We start from the raw sequence: 19,122 nt of genomic DNA on the forward strand, positions 1-19,122 counted from the left end.
GAATGTTGACCTATTTTTGCAGAATGTTCAGCTATTATGACATGCCCAGAATAGGGATACTAGGGTTCATGTGGTTAAACAAAGATCGGTTTTAAAATCAAATCTCTCTCTCTAGGTTCCAGTGGCTCTGGGTGGTGATGAAGAGGACAGAGATGAAGATCAGACCCAGATTCCCTCCAGTGCTGCTGCTGAACCAAATAATGACGACGATGACACAGGTGTGTGTGTGTGTGTGTGTGTGTGTGTGTGTGTGCATAAGTGCACGTGTATTACCTTTATCCAGTGGTGGAAAAAAACATGTATTTAGTTACTTGACACCACTGCACGTGGGATACCTCTATCATTGATGTGGTTTAATTAAAGTTAATTTCTCTCTCCCGTCTTCCCCCCCTACACTATCTCTCTGTGTCCCTCTTCTCTCCTATCTCTCCAGATGAACAGATGAACTTTGTGACTTTAGATGAGGTAAGAGAGGAGGAAGAGGAGGAGGAGGTGATGACGACGACCAGGAGAGGAGTCAGGACGAAGAGGAGAAGCAGGCAGTCTGGTACACACATTTAACATCTTTATTTGCGTTCACATTTAACAAGACATTCTTGAACACAAACAATAGTAGATGCACAGGCTTGGGGAAACTCAACAAGTGTTTCAGGATACAGATCACGGGTACAGGAGGCATTGCCTCCTCTATATGGCCAATTATCACAGACACTGAACAGAATTTTGCCAATACCTTATAGCTCTTGGCTTGGGCATTCCTGCAATCTGCAGGCCTCTCACAACTGATTTATGGACATTACTGAGGCTTCCAAATATGAACACAAGCAGTTTACATTTGTAACCAAGCTGTATAATGGCATCCTTAAGACATTGGTACTTCAAGGGTTCACCCAAAAAATACTTTTTTTCTATCGATTAGTCACGCTATGGAGACTTGATTTCATGGATATTTTTTAGTTTTTTGTCGCATTCCTAAGCCAATAATTTGATGACCAGCGGACCGGTAGGGAGCGGTTCCGGTAGGAGACACAAAGGAGACTCTTTGGTAATCAAATTATTGGCTTAGGAATGGACAAAAACAAAAACTAAAAAAAAATCTATGAATTCAAGTCTCCATGGGGTGACTAATCGATAGTAAAAAAGTATTTTTTTGGGTGAACTAACCCTTTAAACACTGTGGTAAGGAATGCCTTGTCCAGACTGGTCAAATGTACATTCCACTTCCAAAATGGTCACTTCAACTACTTACTTACTTAGTCATTCATTCATTCATCCTCTGTCATCCCTCCATAGTGATGAAGGGCAGAAGAACACGGAGCAGTGCGAAACAAGAGGAGGAGTCGACTGCCGTTGAGCTAGCACCTCCCACCTCCACCGAGACCTCCTTATCATTGGTCAAAGTTCAGGAGCCACAGCCCAGAAGAGGAGCGAGGACGAGAACTATCAAGAAAGACGAAACCGCCAAAACCGCTGACAAGGACGACGCGTCACCGGAGAAGAGTGACTTCAGAGAGCTGGAGGAGAAGGACGGAGGAGAGGAAAGGGGAAAAGAGGCGGAAGATGGCGGCTGTGCCAAAGAAGGAGACACGCCGACGGTCTTCACTGGCGCCGATACAGAGTCGTCCAAAAAACGAACGAAAAAACTGAAAACAACCGAGAAAGAAGAAGAACAATGTCAGGCGAGAGCCAGGGTGAGCCTGGACGAAGTGAGCGATGAAGAGGAGGATTACCAGGATGAAAAGAATGATGGTAAAAGTCCTATATAAGTATCTACTTAAAGCTGCATCAATGATTGATTAAATAATTTAATTAGATACAATATATAAACATAGTATTTGGCCATACTTGAAACCACAGTGGAGGAGCCTTGATGTTATTACACGAGTCTGCCTCACATTATAGTTAAAGGTAGGGTAAGTGATTTTCTTTGGTTAAAATAAGGGTTAAATAGCTCTATATTCTGATAGCACTCATTGCTATAGAGTGTTTGTTCAGTAAAAAGAATCTCCTTGTCTCTCCAGCTCTTTATAAAACAGAAACTGCATTTTCGTTTCAGTTTCATTTCCAATTTTATCCAATCAGGATAGAGAACTCAATCAGGATATAGATTAAACAAGTGAAATTGGAAGTGATGACATAAAGAAATGAGCAGACAAAATTGGAACTGGAACACTATAAAAGTGAAGCTTGGCTGAGATTTTGACACCTACCGGAAAATGTATTTTCTGTTTATTAAAGAGCTGGAGAGACGGGGAGACTCCTGTTACTGAATAAACACTCTATAGCAATGATTACTATCAGAATATAGTGCTTTAACCTTTTAACAAAATACTTTTTGTTTTAACTCAAAAATATCACTTACCCTACCTTTAAAGCAATTAGAACTCCAACATGGGTTATATCATGAATATTTTATGGCTTGGGGATTGAGCTCTCTCTCTCTCTCTGTCTTTGTCTCTGTCTCGCGCTCTCTCTCTCTCTCGCTCTCTCTCTCTGTCTCTCTGTCTCTCTCTCTCTCATATAGAGTCTCAAGTTGAGAAACATGGATCTCAGTCTCCCACTGTTGCAGCTGACTTCAAGCTGCCTCCCTTTACACCCAACAACCCCATCGGTGAGACACACACACAGAGTACTTTCACCTCTCTTTCATATTGTCTTTTTCTTTCTTTCATCTCTATCATATTATTAGTCTTTCTTTCTTTTTCTCTCATCTCCTTCATATTTCATATTGCCTCTTTTTCTTTTAGGGTTGGAGTTTGTCGTCCCTAAGACTGGATTCTTCTGTAACCTGTGTTGTGTTTTCCATGAGAATGAAAAGACAGCCAAGGAACTGCACTGCAGTACCCACGAGCACTACAAAAATATGGAGGTACACACGTGCTACTATACAAAATGTAGGGTTAGGCAGTTCTACGAATGTCATTTTTACCTATTTTCTTAATTTCTTTTGTACCGCTGAAATAGCCTATGTACAAGCTTGCAATGTGTCGCTCTGTTACATATCGTACAAACACACACACACACACACCTTAATCTACACTTTTTCCTGACCCTAATTTGTTCTCCTTTTAGAAACATTACCAGAAGTTACAAGAAAGATCAGGAAATTCTGCTCCAGGCCCCGCCTCCGACTGAGCCCGACTCCGCCCACTCAGTATGTCATTCATCTCTGTTGTGTTTAGTCTGGTGATGTTAAAAAATATAAAACATCTCCTCTCATGAGACACATCATACTGTATTAGTTTATTTTCTCAATATAATGCTTTAACATTTAATATAAGATCAGATAAAAACAAGAGGGAAAGATCTTTTATTTTTTCTTCAAATATATGATCTGCAATCATGACGACGTAGAATAGAAACGGGCAAATCGGTGTGGATAATACACTGAATGTAGTTAAATGTATAAGGGAGCGAATACGTCCCATATCAAAACGGATCTTGATCATAGTTGCTTACATACAGTAGGTGACAGTGGAGCGAGTTCGCTTGAGTCTGAGACGTTATCGTCTGGCCCAGGTGTTATAGATCATGTTAGGCATTTATCTGAGCTGTTAAGGGGACAGTATTACCATTATGTAAATTATCATTATGTGTCTCAGTACAATATGTACTGTCTGCACGTCTCCCAAATCGCTCGCTGGATCTACTCCGTGCTTACAGTATTAACCACTTTACCCCTGGCGTCCCAATTTTGTGCAAACGTTTTCAAATGAATAGCAAAAATAGACGAGCTACTATTTTAGCTGCACAACTAGGCGGAAATTATCATCGGAAAAACCGTGTTTCAAAAGTCATCTCCAGACTTCGCCCAAGTCAGTGTACGCCTTTGTTCCGATTCAATTCAGTCAAAAAAGAAAACTGCATTTGCAGCTTTGGTGAGTAGATAAATGAGAAATTACCACCAGCCAATGGCCAAACATTGGGAAAATTATGACAGTACCAGAACACGTACCCCGTCCTTACACGGAGGTCCCGATCTCTTCAAGAATCTGGTTTTCTGATGAAAGTTTTTATAGATGTTGGTGAATGTTGAGGTTTTTGCCAGCCACTGTTGCCTATAACGATAGAGTTCCCTGAACTCGTCAGTTCTAAAGAAAGTTTACTCTTACTTCTGTTGATATTGTATGATTTCGTCTCTTGATATTTTTAGTTTTCTTGTAGTTTATGTTAGTATGTCACGTGTTACGTGCTTGTATGCAATGTGGGATACATTCGCATCCCTGAAGGGGTCCAACACGGCTGCTTGTTTGTTTTCTGTTCAACAAAATGAATCTTGTTTAATCAATCATTATAAACCGTAAACGGAAATTAATAAAAGTTGAGTTTTTCATTATTGTGTTGTGAGTTATTTTCTATGGATAGTTTGATGGTCAGACTGTATGTAACTCTTTTGAATTAAACCCAGTTCGACCAGGGTTTTTTAAGGGTTCGTTTCGTTTCTGGGCAACGTCAATTAATTCCAGGTTGGACAAAGTCCCTGTTTTGCAGAGTGGCGTCCTGTGGTGGAAAAAGTACTCACGTTTTTTACTTAAGTAAAAGTATCAATTCTGCAATATAGAAAAATACTCTGTTACATGGTCCGGAATTCAAAATGTACTTGAGTAAAAGTACAAAAGTATTGACATCAAAATGTACTTAAAGTACCAAAAGTAAAAGTAATGCAGAATGTCTAATTTCATGTCTCAAATGTATACAAATCTTTTGAAAATCTACAAGCTTACAATGCGCCCGCATTGTGAGCTTGTAGATCGGCTATTTTCAAATGGCCGAAATGGGTAATGTATCTTTTGTAATATTAATGAAAATCTTCAAAGTAACCAGTAACCGTTTTCAAATAATTGTAGTGGAGTAAAAGTATAATATTTGCCTCTGAGATGTAGTGGAGTAAAAGTATTGGAAATTGGAAATTCTCAAGTAAAGTACAAATACCTCAAAATTGAACTTAAGTACAGTCCTTAAGTAAATGTAATTAGTTACTTTCCACCACTGGTAGAGTCACAGTCCCAAGTCAAGACTGTCAAGTCCTATACTTTTTGTTTTGAGTCCCACTCCCAAACAAGTCCTAAACCTTTAGTGTTTTGTGCATTTTTCTCAATTTGCATTTATCTTCAAACTAGGTTTCTTCCAGTCCAACAGAACGTATAGTGCTGATGCGGTACTTTTAATATCCTCCTATTGGACAGGGTTCAATAACCCAACTATATTACATGTCATACAAAAGGTAATCAGATCAATTTGAATAATTATAAACTTGGACTCTGTGCACACAAATAAGGAAGACTCAAATACAATTAAACAAGATAGATAACTAGAAAAGAGTGCTCCTCGGAGCACAGAACTCCACAGCAAACTTTGGAAACCAGTCATAGCCAATTGGAATGGGATCTGAAAAAGCAGACAGCTACATCTAGCTCACATGACTACAGAGATATAGTGTACAAATTTGGGTGAGGTTTGGTCAAAATCAGTAGAAGAAGTACCAAAAAGTGTGTTTTGCAAAGAAAAACGCAACATGGCGGAAAATCCTGTCCGTTGGACATGGATGTGGTCACGGCACAGATATGTACCCATTTGTGTGATTTTTGGATTGAATTTGTAGGAGTAGTAACACAAAGTGTGTTTTGAAGGGGAGGGGAGTATTTTGGATGCTGGCCCATGAAGATATTTCCTCTTCACATGCACCAGAATATCAGTTTGACCGCAGGCAGAACTAACTACTTCAAATGACACCTTCAATTCATCTGGACCAGGGAAGTAAAATAGAGTATATCGGTTACAAGTGCACTGGTCCATTAGAGAAATGTAGCTAGCAGACAAGCATTACAATACAAACTCATTTAAATAACAATAATCAGTCATTATACAGCATCGTATATAGCATGCTAAACATTTTACCTGGAGGTTGCAATGTTAGTATAGGCCTACGTGTATTCCTTTGTCGTCTTGTTGCAGAGCTGTACAGGTATGTTTACTGTACATGTCAATGCCTTGCAAAAAACATGAAAAGCCACATGCAGCAACTCAAAGATGTAGGTACTGTAGTACAAGTACAGAAGGTTGTTGATAGATGTAAAAAAAAAATATCAGTAAAGATCACATTTTAAATACTAATAAGAAACGCAGAGTCAAATATGGAGCAACACGCTGACTGAGATCTCATCAGGATGGGTTTATCCCATAGGAGCTTCTCATGAGAGAGCAATGAGGTACAATGAAAAGGCAGTGAGTCTTTATACACATTCTTATCTATGAAGTGAGTTGATGCATTACATCATCATGGATTATACATGACACTTAATTATGACACTTAGAGCAGTGGTTCTCAAACTTTTTCATGTCAAGGACCCCCAAATTAACACTTAATAGCCCGCGGACCCCCATTTGAAAAGATATGCCAGGGACCCCCATAAGAGAAGATTTTTACGGCTCTATCAGTGATTCTCAAGGACTTACAAGGACCCCCAGTTTGACATGCATTTCAGGCTACGGACCCCCATTTAATGGCATTCCTATCTCTGGGACCCCAATTTATATTGTGAAATCTATGTTAATTTAACTCTGAGAGGACCCGTTAGGGTCCATTTGGTTCCATTTCTACACTCTCTGAGTTACAGACCCTTATGGGTCCATTTGGTTCCTAATCTATCATTCAGCTGGGGACCCCCTGGAACTCCCTCAAGGACCCCTGGGGGTCCCCGGACCCCACTTTGAGAACCAATGACTTAGAGGTCACAAGCTCACAAAGTGAATGTTCAGATCATTGTCAATTATTAAAGCTGCACTATGTGGACACACTGTTGCTCCAATCTGCACCAAACTTGGCACAAACACTGTTCAGGGGTCTGCCATGACAATAGTCACACCAGGGGCCATGTGTGGCCCCAAGACGTGGCCCCCCGGGGGGCCACAGGCACAACGTTGCGCCAATCCTCACCAAACCTGGCACAAATGCTGTTCAGGGGGTCTGTCGTGAGAACAGTTACAAAAAACAAAAGGAAAACTAAATTGCACACATATGGGCCACAGTGTTCAAATGCCAATAAATCGGTGGCTCTGATCAACACAATATAGGGCTGGATTTGAAGACTGCGTAGAGGTCTGAAAATGTAATAATAAAAATCTTGCAATGACAGCAAGGTCTCTTTTTTTTTTTTTTTACGACCAGCCACTGCAGGGTCTTCCTATCTACTTCTCACTATAAACCTGTAATATAAGCTCTTCTGAAATAAATATCCACGAGAGGTTAACAACAACCACACAGCCTATACCCAGCTAGGTGAAGTGCTTCTGCATTTGTACGCCGCTTCGTTTTTTTCACTTCTCTCCACTATGGCAACCTGAGCTCCATGACAGATGCACCAAATGATCATTCGCCCTATGAATAATACACTGGAAGGATGATGGTCACTGAGTTTTAGGAGTTCAGGTAGGATTCAATATTTCAATTCCTTCAATCCTGGAAACTACTTGGGACTTTTCGGCATTATATCTAAATTCCAATCTCTCGCTGTGGATAAGAGTGTCTGCAAAATACTATAATGATAGTACTACTACTACTACTACTAATAAGAATAAACAGGTAGTAACACACAGGGATTAGGAATAAAGTATGAAGAGTATAAAGAAAGGGTATGAAATTGTAGAGATTTGATTTGGTATTAGATATGTGATCTAATGTGTGAAGAAGTCACGTCTTTGGAGTGAGAATGTGTTGGATGAGAATGAAACTTGATGCCTGTTTGTTGTTTGCTTGATGCAATTTTGGACGTTTGGACAAGTCTGTCCAAACATAATGCTATAGTCCTTTAAACTCATACTGTTTTCAATAAACAAAAGTAATTTTTGATATATTACATTAGTATATTTTTCGCAATAACCATTCCACATAAATGTGTTTTTGACAACTTCTGTAAACACTATTAAACATTATTTAATAGTTACAGTTAATAAACACGTTGTTATATCCTCAGGCGCGGGGCATTCTTTTTTCAGCGTTCTTCCTGCCCCAAAAAACGCTGTAATGACAATGTAGCTATAAGCGTTACAAGGTATGACTTAAAAGAGAACATAATGTGAGAATCTATGTAGAGTTAAAAATAAAATAATAGGTTACGCATTGTGCACTGTAACTGTTGTATCCTCTTTAGATCATCAATGCTGAACAGTGTTGTCACCGACCAGTGTCCACAGCAGAGTCACTCCACCAAAAGTACCTGACAGTTGACGGCCCGAACACAGCCATGATGCTGCACACAGGAAGCTGGCATTGTTTCCCCTTCTTATTTCTGTTGCGCACGCTTCATCCTAGTCCCATACTGGCTTACTTGCTGAAAGACTGCACTATTCTCTACTCTGAATATGTCACTGCTGGCGTCTCAGTGGATTGTGAAGATGGTGTTCTTGTTAGCATACCAGAGGACATTCCCAGAGACGTTATATCGTTAACAATGAGTGGCAATAACATCCAAAAGATACACAGGGCAGATTTGTTCCATCTGTCAAATCTCACAGATTTGAACCTGAGTTTAAATTCAATAACTCATGTAGATGACGGGGCTTTTGTCCCTTTGGTGCAACTTAAAGTGCTCCGTATGGACAATAACCTACTAACAACATTGACAGACAATATGTTTCAGGGACTGTCTAGCCTCCTGACGCTACGCTTGGATTGTAACAATATCCAATTCATCAACCCTGCTGCCTTCCAGTCACTCACCAGCTTACGGGAACTAGGTCTGTGGTCCAATCAAATTACACACATGATCACCATCTTACAACTGCCGAGCTTACAGGTGCTGAACATCACAGTGTATGAGTTGGTGTCTTTTCAGTCAAAAGACCTGCCATCAAACGTGTCCTCTGTGCTCAGGGAGTTGAGAATCACTTCGCGGTCGATAAAAAAGTTTAGCATCGCGGCAGCTGTGTTTCCACATCTTGAGACAATCGACCTGTCACGATGTTGTAATGATATTGTTGGATGGGAGTGGGACGTACCAGACAAGTATTCTCTAAGGAATATAACTACTGTGCATTTGACTGGTTCTAGTATGTCTTTTAACAACATCAGAAAGTCTCTACGGAGCCTTGATTCACTGGAATATCTAGTTCTGTCTTACATGGAAAAGTGGATAGACAGAGGTCTCTTACATATTGCCTGTCAAATTCCCACAATGAGGAAACTTCGTATTTTTATAAGCTTGATTGCCAACATAAGTCAAAAACTGTCACCTTGTACTCGGCTAACCTACCTGGACCTATCACATAATAACTTGCTTGAACTGTCTAATGGTTCGATAAAACAAATGAATCAACTGAGTTACTTGAGAGTCGCCTGCAACTACCTTTCCAAAGTACCAGACGATGTTAAGAATCTCCCCATGCTTCATAGCCTAAGCCTGCATGATAATAACATTCTTGATTTAAGCTGCTCAGACTTTTTCAATTTAACCAGACTCGCAAGCATTAATCTAGACAACAACCACATCTTTGAACTCAAACCGTGTGTTTTTCAACTTCTCTATGAGTTACAGCATCTATCTTTGAGACACAATTCCATTTGGATGATTGGCGAGACATTTAAGACTGGTCTACAGAAACTTCATTTTCTGGATTTAAATAATAATGTTGTCTCAAAGCTCAGCCGGGGAGCTTTTACAAGTCTGAAATCACTCAGGGACTTGGACATGGAATTAGGCCTGTGGAACCTGTGGAACAACAACTATTTGGAGGGACTAGATGAACTTGAAACGCTTAGTCTATTTTTTTATCTCAACCTTAACGGAATTATTTATTCACCTCCCCATGAGTTACTGAAGAGCCTGAAGAAATTTGCAATACAATTCAGTCCACAAACCTATGATCAGCCTAAATCTCAATTAATATCAGTCATGCTCTCGGATATGAAACATTTGGAACACTTTACAGCTGTGAATGTCTATAGTAAACCAGAACCAGAACCAGTCTGCCACACATTTAGATATGTACCGCAGCTGAAAACTCTTACCTTAAGGGGCAACAATCTACCATACCCAAACCCAGAGATGTTTGACCCAATACAAAACCTAGAGGCTCTCAATTTCTCCAACAATAATCTGAAGTCCCTGCATTTCCTGGCACAAGCCAACCTGACTCGACTCTCTTGGCTGGACCTGCGCCAGAACGAGTTGACAGTGATCAATGTCTCTGTGTTCCGTTTTCTCCCTGCTCTCAGGTATGTTTACCTGGGTGAAAACCCTTTCGCTTGTGATTGCTCTAATTATGACTTTCTCCAGTGGATGCTGCACAACAACCAAACGCTGGTAGTTTTTGCTCACAGCTACACTTGTGGCTATCCTCTGACTGAAAAGGGTACCAGGCTTCTGGACTTTGACTATCACTCCTGTGAACAGATGGGCTGTATCTGCTTCATTTCCTCCACTTGTGCGATTGTGCTATCTCTGCTCATATCCTTCACCTACCACTTCCTGAGGTTGCATCTACTCTATGCCTACTACTTCTTCCTGGCCTTCCTTTATGACGCTAACAAAAGAAAGAGGGGGTCTCCTCAGCGCTATGATGCCTTCATCTCCTACAACGTTCACGATGAGCTCTGGGTTTGCAGAGAAATGCTTCCGGTGCTGGAGGGAGAGCAGGGCTGGAGACTCTGTCTGCACCACCGAGACTTCCTACCAGGTACAACCCACAGTCTCTTTTAAGCAGGAAGGGACCTCTCTCTGTCTGAACAACACTGTGCTGTCTTTAGTGGCATTGTTATTACTGTATGTAATACTATCTCTGAAATAGTTTTGAACGTGGATTGAGGAATGTTTGCATGTTTTGTTTCCAGGTAAACCCATCGTTGAGAACATTACAGATGCCATCTATGGCAGCAGGAAGACCATCTGTGTGATCAGCCATCATTACCTGGAGAGTGAATGGTGCTCTAGAGAGATCCAGATGGCCAGGTGGGGGCAGTATCAATCATGTTATGGACCCTACAGTGGCAGCTCTTAGTACATATAGTTGCAGCAGTATAGCCCAATTATTCTGTAGTTGTAAGTCCCCTGTAGTTGTTTGTTGGGGGTATTTGTACATTTGTGAAATCTGTCCTCTGCGTTTCCCCATCCTAAGCAGTTGGTGCTGTTAATACAGTGCCTGGGGAGCAGTTAGGGTTTAAGTGTCTTATTACATAGGACCACAATGGAAACAAGTACCCAGGACTATATCCTTTTAGCTTTCATGTCTTACTGAGCCACGTGCTGTTTACATTTCTCACTTATAAGGTATTCAATCAATAAAAAAATTGCTCATGGCACTTCGATACATAGACTGGGTGGACTGGGGGAAAACCAGCGGCTTTCTGATTACATACAGCCTCTCTACCCACTCAGCTATGGTCAGCCCATACTATTAGACTATTATTGGTTGAGTTATGACTGGAACTATTGTAGTGTGTGTCTGTGTGTGTGTGTCTGTGTGTGTGTGTGTGTGTGTGTGTGTGTGTGTGTGTGTGTGTGTGTGTGTGTGTGTGTGTGTGTGTGTGTGTGTGTGTGTGTGTGTGCGTGCGTGCGTGCGTGCGTGCGTGCGTGCGTGCGTGCGTGCGTGCGTGCGTGCGTGCGTGCGTGTACATGTGGCACAGGGCAAAAACATCGCAACTCTGGCCACTTTACAGGAAAATGACATGTAAATTTGATTTTCGTCAAACATTAGTTAAACACAGATTCACTATTTTTTTATATTTCTAAATCATTCATCTAAAAGTTAGAATTGTAACTGGCATGGTTAATATGAATATAATGCATACATATGCATAATTATGTATTCCTCCATAATTTCACAGGAATTACAAACCACTGTTGTTGAATCGTGTCAGCTGATGGTGTAAAGCAGTGGTTCTCAAAGTGGGGTCCGGGGACCATCAGGGGTCCTTGAGGGGATTCCAGGGGGTCCCCAGCAAAATGTGTTAATATACGTAGCATGGAAATCAGTTAACCCTTACAGTATAGGCTTTGAGAACCACTGCTGCGTGGGGAACCATGTTGCCTAAAACTCAGGTTCTATGTACATCGTACATAGAACCACCAGTGGTGGAAAGTAACTTAGTACATTTACTTAAGTACTGTACTTAAGTACAATTTTTAGGTATTGGTAGCCTACTTTACTTGAGTATTTCCAATTTCTAATACTTTTACTTCTACTCCACTACATTTTGGATCCAAATATTGTACTTTTACTCCACAACATTTATTTGAAAACTTTAGTTACTTTGTAGATTTTGATTATTATTACAAAACATACATTATCCACTTCAGCCCTATATACATTTTGGCCATTTGATGCCATCACAATGCGTCGCGATGCGACGCATTGTGAGCTTGTAGATCTGCTATTTTCAAAAGATTTCTGCATAATGAGTACTTTTACTTGTGGTACTTTAAGTACATTTTGAATTCCAGACTTTTAATTGTAACATAATATTTCTTAATTGCAGTATTGATACTTTTACTTAATTAAAAAAATACTAGTACTTTTCCCACCACTGCATACAACTTGACTGACTGTAAATGTCCTCATGGTCTCCTGTGTTGCAGCTACCGTCTGTTTGATGAACAGAAGGACGTATTGATCCTGGTGTTTCTGGAGGACATTCCAGCCCACCAGTTGTCTCCCTACCATCACATGAGGAGGCTGGTGAAGAGACACACCTACCTGAGCTGGTCCCAGGCTAGGAGGCACCCTGGACTGTTCTGGCAGAACCTACGCAGAGCTCTGGAGACAACTCACACTGATCTGGGTTTGAATTAATAATCTATTTCATATACAGTATATATATATATATATAATATATATACATGGTTACAAATGATGGCCTATTTCTTTTAGCAAATGACCCAAATAGGTTACTGATAAAATGGTAGCTCTGATGAAAACAAGTCTGGGATCATTCTATTTGGCCACACAACATTCATGGATCGTTTATTTGTCACGCTCCGTGTGTAAGGACATTTCAATTTACATCAATCGTGTACTGTATGCCAAGACCTTTCCGTTTGCCGCTGCCTTTCATTGAGTTATTGTTTTCTTTCTCTTCTGCACTGTCATCTTGTTATTTTTGATTATTTAGTTTTTATTGTATCATTTTTTTCATTATTGTCATTTTATAGTTTTTCATTATTGTCATTTTATAGTCAGTTTCCTTCGCTTGATGTTTTGTGTAAAGCACATTGAATTGTCTTGTTGTTGAAATGTGTATATACTTGCCTTGGGAAGCCGTTTAGCAGTACCAAATTTCTTATACTATCATATGGCGTCCCAAGTAAGGTATATAGTAGACTATAAAAAATGATTTAAATTCAACTTTTCTAGACTTGGAGGCTTATGGTTGTGATCATGTTTCTCTTTCTGATTTGATATTTATGAAAAATGTTGATGTACTTCCTGGGCTAAAAGACAATCATATTGTTAAAAACACTTTGAAAACATGCAATCGGGTACGTAAACATTTTGGCATAACAAATCACATTTCATGCTTGGCGCCGAAGAAAAAAAACAGATTTTGCACAATCCTGTCTGGATGTAGGTTTTGGGTTGTGGAAAGATGCAGGTATTTTGAATTCAAGACCTGTATAAAGATGGTATGTTAAAATCATTCCAACAACTACAATCTGAATTTAATTTACAGCAATCCCATTTTCTTTTGTTATTTGCAACTCAGGAGCTACATTAACTCTGTCCTGTCCCCGAATATTGGACTGGTTTGAGCACGCATCCCAACCATGTAGAATCTATCCTACTAAAGGCATCAACAATGTCTCCCCAGTAATAAGGAGTAAATATGACCCTCTATGCTCTCCCCTATGTCCTAGGTGTAAAAGTGGACAAGGTACCCATAGTCATATGATTTGGACTTTTGCCCTTCTGGGTATCCATTCAAGATGAAATCCTCAAACTGATTGGAATTAAAATACCCTTAAACCCACTTTACTTTGTTCTAGGGGCAGACATACATATCACATTAACAAAAGGAAATCGACATCTATTAAGAGCTTTGCTCTATGCTGCTCGGTTGTCAATCCTTAATAAATGGATGGATGACAGTCCTCCAACTGTCCTCCTATGGTTTGAAAAAGCGTTATGCTTAATGCCCTTGGAGAGACTCATATGTTTTACGGGGTACCTTGGCCGAATTTGTAGAAGCATGGCTGCCATTAGCGCCATATATAGGGGATGAGTGCCTAAATGTCTTGTGTATTAGAGTGACGGAGAATATAAGTTAGTTGCCATACTATGTGATGATTATCATATACTGTATTTGGTGTGAATAAGTATCTTATGATTTGTCTTTTTGAGCGGTGTAGCCGCTCCTATAAGTGGGGTTGGGGTCGCTGTACTGTGATTGGCTGATAAGTATTCATACCCTTTGCTCAGTACTTTGATTGGCTAGCGAGACGCATGATGAAATTCATAACCTGTACTGTGATTGGCTGATAAGTATTCAGACCCTTTGCTCAGTACTGTGATTGGCTAGCGAGACGCAAATTCATAACCTATAAATAGCACCACGCACTTCAAAAAAAGTACTATAATTGTTTTGATTTTTTTTTTAAATTATAGTAAAAAAAAAATACTATTATTTTTTTGAAGTGAGCTTCCATCACTGTGATATACACCGCTCATTTCACACTGGGTGTGATTTTTATGTTCTTATGTCTTTATGGTATTGCTATGTAGGGTTATGTTGTGTGCCCTATGTCTTGCATGCTCGTGGTGTATCTTCTGTGTTTAATACAAATATTGAAACAGAAAAGCAATGAAATCGTTTTGTTATTAATTTTTGTTTTGGGTTAGGCTAGGCCTACTTGGTGATGGTGGCAACACTAATAATTTGAGCCTTTTACCGGACTTTTACTTGTAACAGAGTACTTCTACGTTGCAGTATTGATACTTTTACTTAAGGCTCTTGAGTAGTGTCTATTGTGTATCACAGCCAAATAACTTCAGAATTATTTATTTATTGGACTCTGGCTCCCTCTAGTGGCTATGGTGTGTCATAGTCATAGCCCAAAATAGTAAAACAAAAAAATATTTTCAGCTTAAAAAAAAAAAGAAATAAAAAAAAAAAAAAGAAATTGGGAACGCTTCACGATTGTGCGTGTCATCCTTGCGCAGGGAACCATGCTAATCTTCTCTGTATCGTTCCAATTTTAGTATATGTGCAGCATGTTGCTGACACAACAAAATTCTCCCAGACATGGGCCCTGACAGTGAACCTAACTAAAACTAAAATCATGATATTTCAAAAAAGATCCAGCCGCCAAAACCATCAATTTTTCCTAAATACAATCCCACTAGAACAAACAAAAAACTATACCTACCTTGGCCTAAACATCAGCAGCACAGGGAACTACAACCAAGCTGTAAAGGACCTGAGAGACAAGGCAAGAAGGGCATTCTATGCTATCAAAAGAAACATCAAAATAGACATCCCAATTAAAACCTGGCTTAAAATACTGGACTCTGTGATAGAACCAATTTCCCTCTATGGTTGTGAGATCTGGGGACCATTAGCAAACCATGACCTTGAAAAATGGGATAAACACCAAACCGAGACCCTACACACAGAATTCTGCAAATCCATTCTCCGTACCCAGCGAAAAACACCAAATAATGCATGCAGGGCAGAATTAGGACGATACCCACTAATTATCAAAATAAAAAAGAGAGCACTTAAGTTCTACAACCACCTAAAAGAAAGCGACCTAGATGCACTGTCTCCATAACAAGGCACTCACACACAGCGAAACCCTAGAGAGATGCCCCCTCAGCCAGCTGGCCCTGGAACTCCGGGCAAAAACACAAACAGAGCCACGAGATAGAAAACCCATTGGACTAAACCAAATTATAAAACAGCAAAAGGAAAACTACCTGACACACTGGAAAGAAGCAACACAAAAGCAGAGTAAACTAGAATGCTATCTGGCCCTAAACAGAGAATACGCAGTGGCAGAATACCTGAGCACCGTGACTGACCCAAAACAAAGAAAAATCTTAACTAGGTACAGACTCAGTGAGCACAGTCTTGCGATCGAGAAAGGTCGTCACAGGCAGACCTGTATCCCGAGAGAAGACAGACTATGCACCCACTGCACACAAAATGAAGTGGAAACCGAGCTACACTTCCTAACCGTCTGTCCATTGTACCAAGACATCAGAGACACATACTTCCCACAGATTACAACCACACACAGAGATTTTGAAAACATGACCAATGACAAAAAACTCCCATATCTGCTGGGCGAAGTACAACAATGTGCAAACACAGCAGCAAGATTCGTGAGTTGCTGTGATAGGAAAAGGATATCAAACGGAACACAACCACCCTAAAGACTAATCATTGGGTATATTCCGGCACTATAGAGCACCGAAGTCCTGACGTGACTCGTTCATCCCCAGGTTTGCGGAAGTAATTTCTCTATGGAGAATAACATTGGGTCATCTTAGAATCGTCTCATATAAGAATTGTGGTCCAAAAATAAACACCGCGTGTCGGCGTTATTGTCAGGGAGGAGGCTCTGTATCGTTTATGATAGTCAGTCACTTATATTTGATACAGTCTGTTTCTGGCGAAAATGTAACTAATTCGGCGGAAGTAACATTAGCGTTTTCTCACCGTCAGTTGATGCTTCATATCCATAAGAGTCAACACGCCGGGGTCATTTGTTTATTTTTGGAACACAGTTCTTATTTGACGCGATATTAAAGACGTCTATGGGATTCAGAACGGGGGTGGAAAACTGCGAACCAGGTAGACAAACAAAGGATGTGTAAATGACGTCAGACTTCGGCGGTCTATAACTGCACCCAGTGATCTTGGTACATAGAAATTGATCTATTGAAGATTCTGACTTTCAAATGTACATATTTTTCGTTTTGATTGTATTGCTGTATTGTTGTATTATGCTTTCTGCTTTGGCAATATAAACGTATGTTTTCTCATGCCAATAAAGCCCTTTGAATTGAATTGAATTGAATTGAAATTGAATTGAATTGAATTGAATTGACACAATAATCTTTTAGTTTGAGGAGATATTTAAAGGTTGCAGTGTGAACAGTTCTCTCACTAATGGTGTCCGTTTAGGAAATAAAAACATTAAATGTGGAATTGATTTAGTGTGGGGGGGAAATACAACCCGATTCCATACAATATAAACTTTTTTTAGTAATAAAACTGTATTTTATCACTAAATAACTTTTAAATATTTGGGGGAAACCACAGATGCATGCTGGGTAACCCGGGAAGCTGCCGTGATTGGATGGATCATGTTTAAAGCCCCGCCTCCTCCTCCGGCCTGGCAACCTGTCGCCCGTCGTACGTCGGTGTCGCGCATTGAAAATAGCAGATCTCCAAGCTCACAGCTCGTCACATCCGTGACGAGTTGTGAGCTTGTAGATCTGCTATTTTAGGAGGGAGCCTCTGATTGGACGTTTGTTCCAGAGTTCCACTTTTCTTTTGGTACCCTCGGATTTGATTGGCTCCGGGCCGAAACGTTGCAAAGTACATTTACTCAAGTACTGTACTTCAGTACAATTTTGAGGTATTTTTTTTTTTTTACTTAACTGGAGTATTTCCAATTTTCAGTACTTTTACTTCTACTCCACTACATCTCAGAGTCAAATATTATACTTTTACTCCACTACAATTATTTGAAAACTTTAGTTACTAGTTACTTTGTAGCTCTGGTCCACCAGCGCTTGTTACTTTGTAGATTTGGATGATTATTACAAAACATACTTTAGCCTACCCACTTCAGCCCTATATACATTTCGGCAATTTGAAAATAGCCGATCTACGTTACTATTTTCAAAAGATTTTTATGCATTTGAAAACTTGAAGATGGGACATAGGCTAATGAGTACTTTCTACTTTAGGTACTTTCAGTACATTTTGATGTCAATACTCTTGTACTTTTACTCAAGTCAATTTTGAATTCCGGACTTTTACTTGTATCAGAGTATTTCTACATTGCAGTATTGATACTTTTACTTGAGGCTCTTGTGTATCACAGCCAAATAACTGCAGAATTATGTATTTATTGAACTCTGGCTCCCTCTAGTGACCATGGTGTGTCATAGTCATAGCCCAAAATAGTAATAAAGAAGAATATTTTCAACGTAATAAACAATAATAATAAAGATTAAAATTAGGAACGCTTCACGATTGTGCGTGTCATCCTTGGCGCAGGGGACCATGCTAATCTTCTCTGTATCGTTCCAATTTTAGTATATGTGCAGCATGCCGCTAACACATTAACATCTCTGTTTGAGGAGATATTTATAGGTTCCAGTGTGAACAGTTCTCTCACTAATGGTGTCCGTTTAGGAAATAAAAACATGAAATGTGGAATTGATTTAGTGTGGAGGGGAAATACAACCTGATTCCATACAATACAAACGTTTATTTTAGTGATAAAACTGTATTTTATCTCTAAATAACTTTTAAATATTTGGGGGAAACCACAGATGCATGCTGGGTAACCCGGGAAGCAGCCATGATTGGGTGTTTAAAGCCCCGCCTCCTCCTCTGGCCTGGGACCCTGTCGCCCGTCGTACGTCGGTGTTGCGCATTGAAAATAGCGACTAAGTCTACTGTCATGATTCATGATTCATGACCTACTGTACTACTGCAATTATTTGATTTGGTAAAACATAGTATCTGAGAACACAGCAATTAATTCAATGATTGTTCACTGGAACAACACAAGAACCCCCCCCCCCCATCTATATACCCCTAAACTCGTCTCTTATTTTCTTGTGTAAAGGCCAGACCGCACCAATGCAACTCCTTGCAAGTTGCAACTGCCATTGGGGATAATGGTTGCAAGTAGTTGCTTGTTGCAATAGTCAGGGGATATTAAAAATATCTTGGAATAAATTCCTTACCAAGACATTTCTTCACCAATGTGTTTGTAAAAGTGTCTAGTAACACATCTCATAAAGACTGAAATGCAGTTTCCCTAGGGGAATTTTTGACAGCTGCTGAAAGTTGGGGAACCCACCATAACCTTATGCGGGGAAAACATAAAAATGGTATTCTGTTTTAAGTAGCATGTGAGGGGTCAAACTAGGGTGTTTTTATGATTC

At 39.9% G+C, this 19,122-nt stretch overlaps 2 protein-coding genes across 2 annotated transcripts in view; both read left to right on the plus strand.

Moving 5' to 3' along the window:
- The window catches only part of LOC308102062 (uncharacterized protein), a 54,009-nt gene extending 49,676 nt beyond the window's left edge, over window positions 1–4,333 (plus strand). Inside the window, exons 29-34 of the mRNA XM_080451652.1 lie at window positions 116–218; window positions 434–547; window positions 1,294–1,749; window positions 2,525–2,611; window positions 2,748–2,869; window positions 3,073–4,333. Coding sequence (XP_080307778.1) covers window positions 116–218; window positions 434–547; window positions 1,294–1,749; window positions 2,525–2,611; window positions 2,748–2,869; window positions 3,073–3,135 — 945 coding nt within the window. The 3' untranslated portion in view covers window positions 3,136–4,333. The remainder of the gene's footprint in view (window positions 1–115; window positions 219–433; window positions 548–1,293; window positions 1,750–2,524; window positions 2,612–2,747; window positions 2,870–3,072) is intronic.
- A 5,710-nt stretch (window positions 4,334–10,043) lies between these two features.
- On the plus strand, window positions 10,044–13,882 carry LOC308101580 (toll-like receptor 13; the record flags this gene model as incomplete). The annotated part of the gene is made up of 4 exons (XM_080451001.1): window positions 10,044–10,674; window positions 10,829–10,946; window positions 12,573–12,775; window positions 13,848–13,882. 4 exons carry the CDS (start codon window positions 10,044–10,046, stop codon window positions 13,880–13,882), a joined length of 987 nt encoding a protein of 328 aa, XP_080307127.1.
- Between the last annotated feature and the right edge of the window lie 5,240 nt (window positions 13,883–19,122).

The sequence above is a fragment of the Gymnoscopelus braueri genome (genome assembly GCF_963280865.1).
Source record: "Gymnoscopelus braueri genome assembly, chromosome: 15".
Taxonomy (NCBI): domain Eukaryota; kingdom Metazoa; phylum Chordata; class Actinopteri; order Myctophiformes; family Myctophidae; genus Gymnoscopelus; species Gymnoscopelus braueri.